This window comes from Oratosquilla oratoria, chromosome 30 (genome assembly GCF_046742065.1).
Source record: "Oratosquilla oratoria isolate Oo_2021 chromosome 30, ASM4674206v1, whole genome shotgun sequence".
Classification (NCBI taxonomy): domain Eukaryota; kingdom Metazoa; phylum Arthropoda; class Malacostraca; order Stomatopoda; family Squillidae; genus Oratosquilla; species Oratosquilla oratoria.
Genome location: NC_134806.1, coordinates 27,435,948 through 27,453,012, shown reverse-complemented (window position 1 = coordinate 27,453,012; position 17,065 = coordinate 27,435,948). Strand labels below are relative to the sequence as shown.

Sequence of the window (17,065 nt, the reverse complement as noted above, 5' to 3'; positions counted from 1 at the left end):
CCCCTCTCTCCTTTTCTTCCTCCTTTCCTCCTTCTCTTCCCCCCTACTCCCTCTTCTCTGTCCCCCCCTCTCTCTATCTCTCCCTCTCTTCCTCCTCTCTCCCTTCCTCCTTTTCTTTCCCTTCCTCCTTCTCTCTCCCTTCCTCTCTCCCCCTTCTCTGTCCTCTCTCTCCCCCTTCTCTGTCCTCTCTCTCCCCCTTCTCTGTCCTCTCTCTCCCCCTTCTCTGTCCTCTCTCTCCCCCTTCTCTGTCCTCTCTCTCTCTCTCTCCCTCTCTCTCTCTCTCTCTCCCTCTCTCCCTCTCTCTCTCCCTCTCTCTCTCTCTCCCTCCCTCTCTCTCTCCCTCTCTCTCTCTCTCTCTCTCTCTCTCTCTCTCTCTCTCTCCCTCCCTCCTTCTCCCTTCTTCTCCCTTCCTCCCTCCCTCCTTCCTTCTCTCCCCTGCTCTGCCTCTCGCTCCCCTGCATCTCTTCCCCCTTCTCTCCCTCTCCCCTTCTCCCCCTCTCCCATTCTCCCCCTCTCCCCTTCTCCCCCTCTCCCCTTCTCCCCTTTCTACCCCTTCTCCACCTGCTCCTTCTCCTTCTCTTCCTTCTCTTCCTTTCTCTCACACTCTTTCTCTCTCTCATTCTCTCACTCTCTCTGCTATCTCTACTCTACTCTCTCTTCTCTCTCTCTCTCTCTCTCTCTTTTATTCTGGTTAAAGTGTGGTCTATATAATTCTTATGTGGGTGTGAGGGGAATAAACAAACTTAATTTGTTGAGCCCTACTGTGGAAATGGTGTGTCTTGCTGTATTGTCTATAAACTGAGTGATGTGACAGGGGGCAGGGATCCACAAGGAACTAAGATGAGAGGGAAAGTGAATGGGTTATTGGGTTTGTGCAGGGTGGGAATAGGGTAAGTATAAACATGTAATGTACATCTATGTATCTACATCCAACACTCACCAACCACCACTTGTGCAGACATTTGAGCCCAGGACATAAACCCACTTTAGGCATTGGTCCAGGACATGAAACACCACCAATTCCTGAAGTGAGTTTATGTTCTGGGCTCAAATGTTGGCATCAGTGGTAGTTGGCGAGGGTTGGATTAAGAGGCTTAAGTGTAAGTTTGTGTATGTATGTACCAGTAATGGATAGGTTAGCAACTGTAGGTGTATGAAATATGTTTGCCATGGATCTAAGAGGATTATATTGTTGTGCAATAGATTGTTTTAATAAGACCTGACATGTATTAATAGGTTGATGAAATATCTTGTTTAGTATAACTTTAAATCTTTCAGACAATTCCAATATTGTTGTTGGTAAGTGCAAGATCCATAATGATGCCAGTGTTGATATTTCTGCTGATGGTACTCTACTGGCTGCCCTTGTGCCTAAGACTTCCCCAATGACCATGGTTGGTGAGTAAAACACATTTTAGTACAAAAGGTGAACATAATAGTTTTGTTCAATTCTTGAAAAACAGTTTTGAAGGTTTGATGTATAAACCATTCATAGATGGAGCTGTGGAAGAGATAGTAATCACTGTACAGAAGGTCAGCAAAAGACACATTTCCAAGAGGCTACTTATGAAGAAAAAGATGAATAAATAAAAAAGCAAAGTGAACCCCACAGTAAACAAAGACATCACAAAACAGATTGATGGCAAGAAGAAAGAAAACTAGGAAAAATGCAAAAATAATAGATGGGAAAAATAACAAACCAGTGTGTATTATTATAAGAACCAATATATGTACCTAGAGCTTTTTCCCCCTTAAAGGAAGGTAGCCAATCCAATAAATAAGAAGCAAATAAAACTAAAAAATTTGCCCACCCCACCCAGTGAAGAAAGACTAGTAAAGAGGTGTGGAAGGAGTGAACATGAGGGTTTGACCTAGGGTGAGATGGATGGATGGGGTAAAAGGGTCGATTTAATAGAGCAGCCTGAAGGGTCGTTTTAATAGAGCAGCCTGAAGGGTCGATTTAATGGAGCAGCCTTGCTCTGGATGTGCTGTGTATTGTGACACTGCTTCTGACCCAGGGCAGTTGGCAAGATGCAGGGATGACCCGTCATCCAGGAAGTGCCAAAATAAGAGGGAGGGAAGAGGGTGGATAGGAGTGGAGTATGTTAGGGATGGAATGGGTGGGAGTGGTTTTTATGCCTTTGTTTTTTGGTTACCTCCCTTATAAGGGGGAAAAAGCCTTTGGTATATGTATGTACCCAAGAAACAGTTGGAGCAACCCAAGGAAAAATTCCATCACCAAAACAGCAGTGTATTTACCTAGTTGTATCTTATGGGAAGGGGAACTATGCTCATGGTGTCCTGTCTTTGTATCTCACAGTGTCTAATTTGCTCTTAAATTCATGTATAAATTTTGCGCACACTATTGTTTTATTCAGTTTGTTCCAGATATCCACTACTCTGTGTGGTTTTTTTTTTTTTTTTTTTTTTTTTTTTTTCTTCTTCTTCTTCTTCTTCTCTCCAGGTCTTCAATAACTATCCTTTTGAGTTTCTTTTCATGTCCCAATTTAGTAAGTCCTTTCTATCAAGGACTTCTTTGTCTCTCATGATTCTGTAAACGGTATGCAGGTTGCCTCTTTCTCTTCTTTGCTCCTAAGTCAGTAATTTCAGTTTAGCCAGTCTCTCCTTATATGACAGGTTTGAAATTTTCAGGGCCATTTTGTGGCTGCACTCTGGATTCTTTCAGATTTTTTTTTTTTTTCGCACTATTGATAATATCATTGTTTTTCATCTTTTCATTTTCACATTTAACCTCGGTTCTTTTTTTAATTCACTTAGCTTGTTTATTTCTGAATTATTTTTCTTCAGTTCACATTCCTCTTTACTTCAAAATAGTCTTTCCTTAAATTCACAATCTCTTTCGTTAATTCCATGAATTCTTTCTCCCATGAGTTTCTATTAAAACTCATCTCCCTTTCCATGTCTATGATTTGACTCAAATTTCCTCTTTCGTGCTTACCAAAAACAGAAAAAGGGTCATCATTGTACAACCTAATAAGCTCTCTTGGGGTTTCAAAGCCTCTATTTACATTTAGTTTTGGTATAGCGCCTCGAGAGGGTTCTGCATTTGCGACGACATTCGACTCAAACTCGTTGCTGTTTTCTCTTGATCAACCTTGGTTCCCTTGCATTTTCTCATGATAGACACCTTTAACACTGTACAGAAATAATTTTGGGCAATCACAAGTGCTTCCCCTCCCACTCAATACAACTCTGGTTCCTTGCTTTCCTTGCATTATTGAGAATTTTCGTCTTATTTGGCTGCCTACGGAACTCTAGTTGACAGCTGTTTACAGCTCAGTGGTTCATGTGTGTGTGTGTATTTTACGTGAAGAGAGCTATACTCATAGTGACCTGCTTTTGTATCTTTCAGCATCCAGTTTGATCTTAAATTCTTGTATAGTTTTTGCACTCCCTGTTTCCTGATTCAGTTTGTTCCAGATATCTTTTCCTGATCTCTTCTGTAACTATCCTTTTTAAGTTTCTTTTCATGTCCTCTTGTTTTCTCCTATCCCACTTTAGTAAGTCATCTCTATCAAGGACTTCCATCCCTTTCATAATTCTGTAGATGGTTAGCAGGTCTCCTCTTTCTCTTTGTTCCAGGGTTGGTAGTTTGGTAGTTTGAGTTTGTCCAATCTTTGTTTGTATGTCAATTTGGAGAGTGTTTGTTGTTGCTTTTTGAATTCTTTCTAATTTCTTTGTTCTTTTTAGTACTAGGTGTCCATAGTGTTGCAGCATACTCCAATTTTGGTCTTATCAATGTAACTAATATTTTCTTTACCATTTCTTCATCCATGTAGTCAAATGCCACCTTCATTGATCTTAATAAATTGAAAGTTTCTCTGGTTAATTTGTTGATACGTTTGTCTGGTGCCATGTCATTGGTGATAGTTGCTTCCTTTGTACCAATTTTATATTGTCCCAATATTCTATTTTTGCTTGTTCCAAATTCCATTATACTACATTTTTTGTTGTTGAAATTCACTTCACACTTTTGACTCCATTTCCAGATTTTGTCCAGGTCTTCTTGCAATTTTCCTCTATACTCTCTTTAGTAGAATTATATCATTGGCACAGAAGTTCATATAACATTCCACACCTTCATCCATGTCATATATACATATATGGCAAACATTATTGGAGCCAATACAGAGCCTTGTGGAACTCCACTTATTTCTTCCCAATTTGAGGTCTTGTCTCTGATTACCACCCTCATTTTTCTCCCATTCAAGAAATTCATCCATTCCAATAACTTTCCTTGTATTCCACCCATTGTTTAAAATTCTCTTAGTAGCTTTTCAAGTGGTATTTTGTCAAATGCCTTTTGTAAATCTAAGAAGGCGCAATCTACCCATCCATCCCTTTTTTTGTATTCTATTAGCCTTGAGTAAAAGCATATTAAGTTTGTGGCACATGATCTTCCACTTCTAAATCCAAATTGTTTTGGATTTAGTATTTTGTTCTCCAAATGTTTAATCCATTTACTTTTGATAACTTTTTTGCATATTTCTTTCTGTGTCATCATTATTTCTTTCATTGTGGGGATCTTTCTGTCCTCCCAATTTTGTGAGCTTTCAATTGTACATACATATACCAAGGCTTTTTCCCCCTTACAAGGGAGGTAGCCAAAAAGGAAAAGGCATAAAATCATTCCCACCCATTCCATCCCTGAGTACACTCCACACCCCTCCACCCTCCCTCTTATCTTAGCACCTCCTGGATGACGGGTCATCCCTGCACCTTGTCCACTGTCCTGGGTCAGAAGCAGTGTCGCAAGACACAGCACATCCACAGCAAGACTGCTTCATTAAATTGGCGACCCCCCTCTCAGTCCCCCCATGCATAAAAGGAGAAGACGGGGAGAAATCCCTTCTGGCTGCGTCAAATTTTGCTCACACATACTACCTCACCCCCCATCCCATCACACATTCCACCTCATGCATCATTTCATCATCCATATACAACCATTCTCCATTCACCCATGTCTTCTGTCCTCTCCTGTCCTTTCTCAACAGACATTCCCCTCTTCCCCAAAGCCCCCTTCACCCCTTCCATCCACCTTATCCTAGGACGTCCCTTCATGTTCACTCCCTCCACATCTGCCTTCCATACCTCTTTTACTAGTCTTTCTTCACTCATTCTTTCCATGTGTCCAAACCATCCTAATACTCTTTCATCAACCCTATCTCCCAACTCCCTTTCCACCCCAGTTCTTCTCCTCACCCCCTCATTTCTCACTCTATCTAGCCTAGTAACCCCCATCATACTTCTCAGACACCTCATCTCAAACACATTCAAACTCCTTCTCTCTTCCTCTCTTATGTTTCATGTTTCTGCTTTCAATTGTGAATACAGATTTTCATTTTTTTTATCATAATTTCTGCCATTTCTACATCTATATTTCCTTTGCGCAGTTTCACTATTTTGTATTTGTCTTTTAGTTTGTGATTTACATATCTGTAGAATAGTTTAGGTTGGCCCATGCTTTTCTCTATTATGTCTTTTTCATAGTTTCTTTTTTGTTCCCTGCATATTTTTACATATTGTTTTCTTAGTTTGATGTGCGCCTTTTTTCATCTTTTCCAGGCTTTGTCTCTTCTATCTTCAGCTTCACTACACTTTTTGTTATACCAACACTTTATGTATACCCTTTCTTGCTTCTGTTTTGGTACATATTTATCTGTTCCCTCCTTGTATTTTTCTTTTAATATGTTCCACTTCTCCATCTTTGTTTCTTCATTTAAGAATTTTTCCCAGGAGGTGCCAAGATAAGAGGGAGGGTGGAGGGGAGTGGAATATATAGGAAATGGAATGGGTGGGAGTGGTTTCTATGCCTTTTTCTTTTTGGCTACTCCCCATGTAGGGTGGAAAAAGCTTTTGGTATATGTATGTATTTTGAATTTTTTTTCTAATTATTTTGAAGTCCATTTTGTTGTACATTAGTCTTCCTTTTCTGTGTTTCTCGTTTCTTCTCACATCATTTTGTTCTTTCTGTTCAAACTCTATTAGTATGTGGTCACTCTCCCCAAATGGTGTCTCGTATTCCATTTTGTCCACAATTTCAGGCTCAGATGTGAATATTAGGTCTAGTCTCGACAGTTCTTCATTGTTTTTATATCTTTTATTTTCCTTGACCAATTGAGTCAATTTGTATTTAGTGGTCATATCCAGTAGAATATTTCCCGGAAGTTCCTCTCCACCTTTTACTGTCATTTCCTCCCAACATATTTCCTCTGAGTTAAAGTCACCCATACAGTATCCGCAAAAAGTATAGAGCACTCCCCATTGAAATGAAGGCAAAAAAGCTCTCTGAAGTGTTTGCGTTTCCCGCCGCTGTCAGGCATCTTGTCATTATTATTTCATATCTGGCAATCCAGCCAGCTCCCTGGCAGCTCAGCCAGCTTGCGCTTTCCCACCTCAGTGCTCTTCGAGCTCTTGTGGTGAGGGGTTGTATTATTTTTTGTTCCAGACTCCTACCCCCTATTTTCGTAGTTTCACTTGGTGGCGCTCCAGTTTTAGGAGACATTTATCCTGATGGCTCCTACTAACATTAGTGGTGAGGAAAAGGCTCATATTTTGGCCTGGAAGACTGAAATGTGTCAACGAAAGAGATTTCGAGACATACAGGGTGAGGTGAGAGCACCATTCAACGTCTGGTCGCTACAGCTCGTGGCCTCCTACCCAACATTGTACCACCTGAAAAACCTGTCCCTGAAATGCCTAGAAAGACCTCCAAGTCTACTGAACCTCCTACGACGTGAATCACTCTTGTAGGAGGCTGTCAGTAGACTTAGAGGTCTTTCTAGGCCTTCCAGGGACAGGTTATTGAGGTGGTACAATGTTGGGTGGGAGGCCATGAGCTGTAGTGACCAGATTTTGTTGTTGTTGTTGTTGTCATTCCCTAGACTGTCTGTCCGAGCAGTCCTGTCTCCCCAAGGAATGCCACAGCCGAAACTGGGTTTTTCCACAAATCCTTTATAGAGTGTATGTTGTGTTGTTTGCGTGCATGATTGTGTATAATGTAGTCAGTCTTCCATTATGTATTGTATGGTATGGGGTGAAGTGTTACATCCTGGGCAGCTGTTCACAATGTGGTCATCCAGCCTCTTCTGGTAGCTTAGAAGTGCTGGGTGGTTTTGTCCGCAGTCTGGCCAGGTGGACTCTGTCCTTTCATGGGAGAGAGGATTCAGAAGGGTGGATATCAGGGGGTCTGTCATGCAGCAGTGTGTTGTCTTTCAGTGTGTTAATGGAGCGGTGAGTGATATGATTATGAATATGTTTCCGGAGGCTGGTATTTGGTGGTTGTGGAGGAAGTGAAGAGAGTATCTGTGTGTGATACAGGTCTTTGGGTGTTGTTTTAATGTTTCTTGGTGTGTGTGGGTGTTCTGCTATGTAGTGTAGCAGGTGTGATGTGTTTGTGGTAGCTGCAGCTAGTGTTTGTGTGCCTCTCATGTCGAGGTGGTCCTTGACTGAGGACTTTTGTTTCATGGTGTAAATGGTCTGTAGGTGTTGTATTTGTGCAGCCTGTAATTGTTTTTAGGGCTTTGTTTTGTATGATTTGAAGGGTGTTGTGGTGTGTCTCACTGAGATTAGGAGCCCATGCAGGACTTGCATAATTCATCACTGAGCGTATGCATTGTTTGTATATTGTTGTAATAGTTTGTTTTGTCCAAATGTACCAGTGATTGACTTAAGTGCATTAAGTCTAGGTGTGCATTTGTTTTTTATGTTTGTGATGTGTTGTTTGAAAGACATGGATATATCATATGTTACACCAAGAATTTTCAGTGTGTTTGTGTGTGGTATTAGAGTGTTGTTGATGTAGAGATGAGGAATGCATTTGTGTTCTTTTGTCCAGTTGGTGAGAAGTGTTGCTGTAGATTTGGTTGGAGCTATTTTGAGTCTGTGATGAACCATGTGTTGAGTGTATCAAGGTATGGCTGGATTATTTCTGCAGCTTTGTCTGTGTTATGCGTGCATGTGATTGTTATGTCGTCTGCGTAGGAAGAGATTTGCATTTCTGAGGTGTCTGGTGTGGGTAAGTCATGCATGTATAGATTAAAGAGCGTGGGGGATAGAACAGAGCCCTGTGGTACTCCATTCTTAATGTTTCTGATGTGCGATGATTGGCCATTATATGACACGTAAGCATTCCTTCCTGCCAGATAATTGGCCAGCCATCTTTTGGTGTTATTGTGCATGTCTGTGTTATATATTTTATTTGTTAGGTTGTGGCGGGGGATAGCATCAAAAGCTTTACTAATGTCTAATGTTATAAGAAGTGTTCTGTGGTGGGGCCTATCTGAATTTATGCCATCTAAAGTTCTTTGTGTGAGGTTTATCAGAAGAGTGTTTGTGGAGTGTAGTGGCCTAAAGCCGTGTTGTGAGTCAGCAAGGGGAATATGTGGTGTGACAAGTTGAAGTATTAGGCGTTCAATGACTAGAGGGGGGCAGAGAATTGTGATTGGGCGGTGCAATGTTGGGATTGTTGGGTCTTTGTTCGGTTTTGGAATGGTGAATATTTTACCATGCTTCCAGATGTCGGGTATAGTGTTGTGTGAATAGCTGTAGTTTGCAATGTTTGTGAGTGCGTGTATACCTTGTGGTCCAATGTGTTTTAGGTGGATGTTACTTATGTTATCAGGGCCACAGGCAGATGAGTGCTCGAGATTATGTATTATGTGTTTTGTCTGACTGTCTATGAAGGGTGTATAGTCTGAGTCTGTGGGAAAGTGTTTCTTACGTCGAATAGTGCGTCGGTCGTCAGGGTGAGAAGTGAGATGGCTTGTCTGTGCAAAATGATTTATGAGTGTGTTTGCTTGTTGTCTGTTTGAGGGTAGATTGTCTGTTGTGATTATTGGTGCGTGAGAGCGTGTTGTGTTACTGTTGGATAGTGTAATGCTGTTGAGTGTTTTGTACAATTTGCTGGTGTTTGTTTTGTGATCAAGTGTATTGATAAAGTTTTGCCAATTTTGTGTTTTTTGTTTGTGTATTTTATTGGCAATGACAGTGTTTAGTATTTGTATTTGGTCTGCTATGTTTTGAGGGATAGGTGTGGGGGTATTGTGTTTAAGCGTGTCTCGTTGTCTGATGAGGCCTTGGATTTCTGGTGTGAAGTTGGGGTTGTGTGATTTTCTGTTGCCTCTAGGGATGTATCACTTGTCTGTGTTTTGTATGATTGTAATAAAAGTGTGCACAGCGTTGTTTATGTTTGTGATTGGTGTACTGTTAAGTGTTTCAAAATGTTGTTCTGTCTCTTCAGTCAAAGCTTCCCAGTTAGCTCCTTGTAATTGATGTATGTGTGTCTATGGCCAACTGGGGTGCATCTTGTTTTGGTGGTGATAATGATTGGAAGGTGGTCAGAGCCAAGGGTTCCAACCACTCTCCATGATATTGTTGGGGTTAGGCAGGGTGAGCAGAAGGTGATATCAGGAGAGGAGGGAGTGTAGAGGGCTTGGTGTGGGATATGTGTATGATTATGTGTGTTGTTCATGATAGTCAATGAGTCAAACTGAGTCTGTATATCAAGCCCTCTGTCTGTGTCAGGGCTGTCGACATACCAGGCAGACGACTTGGCGTTGAAGTCACCCCCCCATGATCAGGTTGGGGATTGAGGCTAGTTGGCTAAATTGAGGCCTGAAGGTGTTTGGAACTGTGGGTGATGATTGTGGGGGAATGTACATGTTAACTATTGTCAGTGTTGATTTGTTGCCGGTGCGGATTCGAATGGATTGGATTTCTGTAGAGTTATCTGTGGTAGGGAGGAGAATTTTGGTTGTGGCACTTGTGTCCACAAAACAGATGGAGTGGTGGATCAGGATGATGAGTCCACCACCATTGCCGTCGGTCCGGTCTTGTCTGATGGTGGTGTAATTATGAAATGATGGTGTTTTGTGTGACTGTCTTAGTTTTGTTTCTTGTATAATTGCAATGTGTATGTTGTGTTGTTTAAGAAAGTGTTCGAGTTCATGTTTTTCGTGTTAATACCGTCAATGTTGTCTTGTTATATGTTGATATTGTGTGTTCTGTATGTGTTGTATGTTGCCGTTTGGGGTTGAGGTTGGGGTGTTAATGGGGAAGGTATAGGATCTGGGTTAGAGGGGGGGAAGGAGAGATTGGGGACAAAGGAAGGGGAGTACTGATTGGAGATAAGGGCAAAGGGAAATTGGGAGTGGGTAAGGGTGCTGGCTGTGGTTGGGGAGGTGGGAGTGGGGTTACTGGAGGGCAGGTAGAACATGTCCAAGTGTTTGTGTATTGGTTTGTGTCAGCAAGTGTTGTACAAGTGAGGTGGGCCCAGTTTTTGCACATATTGCACTGAACTGAGCCCTTTGTCTGTCTGCTCAAAGTAATGGGTTTAGAGCATGTTGGGCATGTGTATTTTGTGGTGGGCCCAGGATTGCTCCGTACATCTCCGGCTAAAAGTAGAAGAAGAGGGGTGATCACCGGAAAATCACCCCTCGGTGCAGAAAAAACGTAACATTGCATGTTGAGAAAAAGGATTGTGGTACTCCCCAAGGCAGTCGTAGCTCCTCTTGGGGATCGGTGCCACCTGCGTAGAGCCGGTGGCCAGGGGTGGTTGCCGCCGTTTGGCCCCCAACTCTTGGGGTTGGGGGGTGGTCCCACGACGTAGACGCTGCGGCTCCAGGACCTTGTTCCACCAGATGGTTAACCTCTTCCATACGGTGCCGCCTACATAGGCAGCATGAGGAGCAAGTGGATACGCGAGGCTGCCATATCAGCGTCTTGGTTATATTTATTGTAGTTGTCCCTGCGTAACTGACATACTCTCTAAACTGGCTTCATCACATTTTCTATGGTTATCAAAATTCACGGGTGAAAGAGAGAACGATCGATATAATCAGTGACTATTTTTTATGATGCGAGTATTATGACGCAACATCGTACATCTGGCAGCTAATGCTGCCCGTGAGATTTTGGCCCGGAGTGAAGTGGTTAATTTCTTTTTTGTCACTTCAGTTTCTGAGCTCCCCAGAATGTTCTCAGCAATGTCATTGATCTTGGTTCTCAATTCAGACCAGGCTTGGTGTACATCTGTCAGTGCTATGGTTTGTAGACCTTCTGCGACAAGCATTTGGAAACTGTCTATGGTGTCTTGTTCTTTAAGTTTCTCTACTTTAATTCGGTTGTGTGTCGCTCTCTGGATCTTCTTTGGTTGTAGGACGGATAGCTTGTATATGATTAAACAATGGTCGGAGTCAAAGGAAGTGGATGGAATGCTTTGAATGTCTCTTACCGTTCTTTTGACTCGCACTAAAAACAGGTCTATCATAGATTTATCAGTAAAGGTAAATACAACTAGGTAAATACAAAGTGCAATACAAAAGTTAGGTGCTTACCCAAACTCCAGAAATAAGAGGAATAAGACCAAGAATAATGTTAATACTAAGAAAGCCTCCATCTAAATAACTGCCAATATGGATGCAGTGTTCAATTCAATGAGCCCAGTGATATTATTGGAACCCACTATTAGATTTATGCATGAAATTCATCCTCTGAACTAGATATACATATGTTATATTCATTAGTGAAATTAACCATCAAACCAAAAATAAATGATGGAGATGATATGGTTTAACAATACAAAGCCCCCCTATTGGGAGACTAGAACAGTGCCCGTTTACAGAGGACTTTGTACATCCCTACATATACCAACAGCTTTTTCCCCTTTACAAGTGAGGTAGCCAAACTCAAAGGCATAAACCCACTCCCACCCCCACATACTCCACTCCCATTTGCCAGTGCTCCTTCCCTCTTTTCTTGGCTCCTGTATGATGAGTCATCCCTGCATCTCGCTAACTGCCCTGGGTCAGAAGCAGTGTAGCAAGACACAGCACATCCACAACAAGGCGCTTCATTTGATTTGCAACCTCCCCCCCTATCCCCCCATGCAGAAAAAGAAAAGATGGGGAGAACTCCAGGGTGCATCAAAATATCATTCGCATATACTCCCTCACCCCATCCCCTACCCACTCCCATGCATCCCAGCATCATCCATACACAACCATTCTCCACTCACCCTTAACCACTTCCATACGGTGATGCCTACATAGGCGGCATGATGAGCAAGTGGGTACTCGATGATGCCAACATCACCCTCTTGATTATATTTATTGTAGTTGTACCTACGTAATTTCCATTCTCTCTAAACTGGCTTCATCAATTTTCTATGGTTATCAAAATACACGGGTGAAAGAGAACGAACGATTGAGCACTGACTTTATTTTTTATAATGTGATTATTATGACGCAACATCGCACGTCGGGCAGCTAATGCTGCCAGACGTGCGATGTGCCCCGGAGTGAAGAGGTTAACTTCCATCTTCTCCCTTCCTCAACAGACATTCTCCTCTTTCCTAATGTCCCTTTTACCCCATCCATCTCATCCTAGGTCGCCCCCTCATATTCATTCCTTCCACCTCTGCCTTCCACACCTCTTTTACTAATCTTTCTTCAATCATTCTTTCCATGTGTCCAAACCATCTCAATATTGTTTCATCAACCCTATCTCCCAACTCTCTTTCCAACCCTGCTCTCCTCCTCACCTCATTTCTCCAACCAGCCTAGTAACCCCTACCATACTTCTCAGAGATTTCATCTCAAATGCATTTAAACTCTTCCTCTCTCATGTTCTATGTTTCAGTCCCATACAGTGCTGTTGGCACAATCACTCCATCATACAATCTCTTAGCGCCCATTCCCAAATGTTTATTTTTCATTACAGTTTTGAATCCCCCAAGGCATTTACTTCTCTCAATCTGCCTTTAACCTTCACCTCCACTCCTCCCTTTCCTGCCACATTCACACCCAAGTATCTAAAGCTATCCACCCCCTCTAGTCTCTCTCTATTAATACTCACTTCCAGTTTGGTGTCATCCACTCCCCTTGTACATCTCATCACCTTAATTTTACCCACATTTATCTTCAACTTCTTTCACACACCTTCCCAAACTCAGTCACTAATTTATTTAATTCTTCCTGTGATCCTGTTGTAAGCACAGTGTTGTCAGCAAACAACAGCTGGTTTATCTCCCATTTTTCTCCATTTTCTTTAACCATGTCCAATCTCCAGCCCATTACCCTTGTGTTTACCTCTTGCACCACCCCATCTGTATAAATTGAACAGCCAAGGCAACATAACACATCCCTGGTAAAGTCCTACCTTTACTTCAAACCACTCCATTTCTAATTCTAACAGGCTCTACTACTCTCATAACAACACTTGACTGCTCTTAACAGCTTTCCTCCTATCCCATATATCTGCAAAACCTCCCACAGTGCCATCCTGTCTACCCTGTCATAAGCCTTTTCCAAATCCATAAAGGCCCAAAAAAAACATCCTTACCTTTGGTTTCTTAAATATCTACCTTACCACAAAGATTTGATCCATGAACCACTACCTGTCCTAAATGCACACTTTTCCTCCCCAATTACTCCAATTTCTAATCCTTTCAATCAAAACCTTCCCATAAGCCTTCCCAACTACACTCAACAAATTTATACTTTTGAAAGTACTACATTCACACTTGTCCCCCTTTTCCCTTGTAAAGTAGAACTATACAGGCACTCCTCCAGTATTCTACCCTCTTTTAGACAAACATTAAACATCACCAACCAGTCTATCATCACTGTACCTCCCTTTTTTAGACACTCCACATGACACCCATTTAACCCAGGTGCTTTACCTGCTCTCATAATTTTAATAACTGCTTTCCCCTCATCTTTCCTTATTTCTCCTCAATTTTTCTCATTTATCACTCATTTTCTTAGCACTTCCCACTGCAACTACCTTTCCCTCCCTATCCTCCTTCACATTTAGCAACTCCCAAAAATACTCAGCCCATCTTCCTCTAACTGCCTTCTCTTCCATTATCATCTCTAGATCTACATGTTTTACCTTTTCTTCTCTAATTGATTTGCCTCCTTTTCCTCTCTTAATATCTTTCCAAAACATCTTTTTTTCTGTCATAATCTTATACCAATTCACATCTGCTCACCTCTTTGCCTCCTTTATCTTTTGCTCTACTTCTCTTTTCTTTATGCCTCTCATACAAGTCTCTCTTCTTATTTTGTAACCAATCTGTAAATGCTCATTTCTTCTCTTCTACAACCTTTGACTCCCTCCTTGGAACATCCCTATTCCTCCTCCACTCCTAGTTCTACTCTATCTTTCACTCCTTCCCACTCCTCAGCTTCTTGTACTCCTCCTTGTCTTTCTCATTTAAGCAGTTTACTCTAAGCACCTCTCTACCTTCTGTCCTTTTCCTCTTTTTCCATCTATCCTCCACTCTCAACCTAGCTTCCACAAAAAAAAAAATTATATTCCCCCACTCTCTCCCCTTACAACATGTCCATCCAAACCTCTTTCTACTATACTCCTAGTTACCAATATATAGTCCATTAAAGACTTACCTACCACCCTTCCATCCACCAACCTCTCCCATGTGTACTTATGTTTTACTTTCTTTCTAAACACTGTGTTAGTTATCATGAACTCTCTAGGCACATCTCCACCTTCATCTCTCCAGAATTATTTTTTCCTGGAACTCCACATTTGCCAACCACTCCATCTATTGGTTCATCTCCTACCCTAGCATTAAGGTCTTCCAATACCACTACATTGACAGTTTTCTCTAAACCCTTAATGCACTCAACAATCTATATCTATATCTAAAATGTCTCCCTTTCCTCTACACTCTTCTCACTACTATACCCATGTGCACTTATAAAAACCCACATCTCCCTTCCTAATTTCACCTTCATCCATATTAACCTTAACATTAACCCTAACATGAATCCAAAGGGGACATTGCTAGAAGGAAAGAAGAAAAAAAATAAAAAAAATAAAAAGAGGTGTTTGTAGGATGGAATTTAATGAACCATGCAGGCTTTGAAGTATTATCCCCTCGACTTTTGCTGCAAGTAATGACGCTCTAACCTACTCAGCCAATGAGTTTCCTTCGAAGTATAAATTACACATTATAAACATTTAGATATATCATTACAGTGTCACTACAGCTCAAATGCAATGAAGGTTTTGTCTGATACTTTAAGCCATTCCTGGTTGTATACAGGGTGCGTACAGTAATTGTTTAGTTTTTTAGGGTCACACAAAAAAAGTTGCAGTTAAGTTGAAAATGGATTTATTGCAAAAAAAAGAAAACACACTGTATCAGCACACTTCTGGTGTCCTGTTACTCGATGAATCCGCCCTTGGCATCAATGACATCCTTGACACTCCCTCAAAACCTGGCACAGGCCTTCAGAGATTAACATAAATACCGCATGCTTTTTCCATAGATGAGGAAATGTAAATCTCTCCATGGACACATTGTGTTGCTGGGATAAAGTCTCAGAAATATACTGATCGGTTGCTTTTGTTTTGAGTGGTGTGGTTACCCGTGTCTTTCCACACAGAGTCCCTGAAACAACAAAACAATTACTGTATGCACCCTGTACATATACCAAGGGCTTTTTCCCCCCTTACAAGGGAGGTATGGTACAACAAAACAGGATCATATGGGGTGGGGGTGGAGGGGGTTAATCCCAATATTAAATCCAAACTGATTTTATGTAATATCATGAACTTCCCTCCCTGCCTCTCAGAGAAGACCAGAGTATTGGCTACTTATGGAGTGTTTTTGAAGCAGGAATTTGATGCATGCTTTTACTTAGAACTCACTGCCAGGCAGGACTTGAACTGCCTCCACTAAACAAACTACCAGAAAAATGGCATCCTGCATATGTAAAGATGGTATGTGGGATGAGGAGGATGGTAGGGTACAGAAGGTAGAGTAGTGAATGGTGAGATGAAGGCAGTGGTAGAAGAGAAGAAACAAGAGTATGTGGATTGATTGTAATGTAGAACTATGGAAGCGTATAAGAGGCACAAGAAAAACAGAGGAAAAGTAAAATGTAAGGTGGGGGGCAAAGGGGAGAGCAGATGTAAAACAGGGGAGGAGTTTGACAGGGAATTTTGAAAAGAATAAAAAGATATTTTGGAATGAAGTGAAAACAGGGGTGAGTCAGATAGAGTGGAAAAGGTAGAGGGTGCATGTAAATGGACAGATGATAATGGAAGTGAAGGCAGTAAGGGGAAGGTAGTATCTCGGAGAATTGTTGAATGTGGAAAGGGTTTGGGAGTGATTGTAGCAGTGGGAGGAGCTAGGAAAAAGACTAATTGGAGAGAAAATGACAGGGTTATAGGAAAAAGATGAGGTACATAGATCATTGAAAATTATTGAAGTTGGTAAGGCACCTGGGTTGGATTGGTGTTATGTATAGTGTCTGACAGTGGGAATAGTGGAAATAGTAAGCGTAGATTGGCCAGTGACGTTGTACTATGTGTGCATGACTGGAGGAGTACTTGTATAGTCCCACTTTATTAAAGAAAAGGGGACAGGTATGAATGTTAGAGGGATCAATCTGTTTAGTGTAGTTGGAAAAGCATATGGGAGAGTATTGAGAGGATTAGAAGTCAGACAGAGGGAATAATTGGTGAGGAACAATGTGGGTTTAGGAAAGATAGAGTGCATGGATGAAATTTTTGTGGTAAGACATTTGCAAGAATTTTTTGGCAATAGATAAGGATGTTATTTTTGGCCTTTATGGATCTAGAGCAGTGATTTTAACCTTTTACAGTGCCCATACCTCTTGATATCTCAGAAAATGTTCTTGTACCCCCATCCAATACAATGCAAACATATGAAAAGGATAGTGATACAGACCTTGCTTTGCTTTCTCATTGTAAATATACAGTACCATACACTGGCTATCAGGTTTCATACCCCAGGTTAAGAACCAGTGATCTAGAGAATGCATATGACAGGGTTGACAGGAAAGCATTGTGGGAGGTATTTCAGATATATGGGATAAGGGGAAAGTTATTAACCTCTTCACTCCGGGGTACATCGCACATCTGGCAGCATTAGCTGCCCGACATGCGATGTTGCGTCATAATAATAGCATTATAAAAAATAAAGTCAGTGCTCAATTGTTCGTTCTCTTTCACCCGTGTATTTTGATAACCATAGAAAATTGATGAAGCC

General features: G+C 41.5%; 1 protein-coding gene across 4 annotated transcripts in view; it reads left to right on the top strand.

Moving 5' to 3' along the window:
* The window catches only part of LOC143041054 (uncharacterized), a 191,513-nt gene that overhangs the window by 158,831 nt on the left and 15,617 nt on the right, over positions 1-17,065 (top strand). For all 4 annotated transcript variants that reach the window (XM_076212685.1, XM_076212684.1, XM_076212686.1 and 1 more), the window contains one exon: positions 1,279-1,398. In XM_076212685.1, coding sequence (XP_076068800.1) covers positions 1,279-1,398 — 120 coding nt within the window. The remainder of the gene's footprint in view (positions 1-1,278; positions 1,399-17,065) is intronic.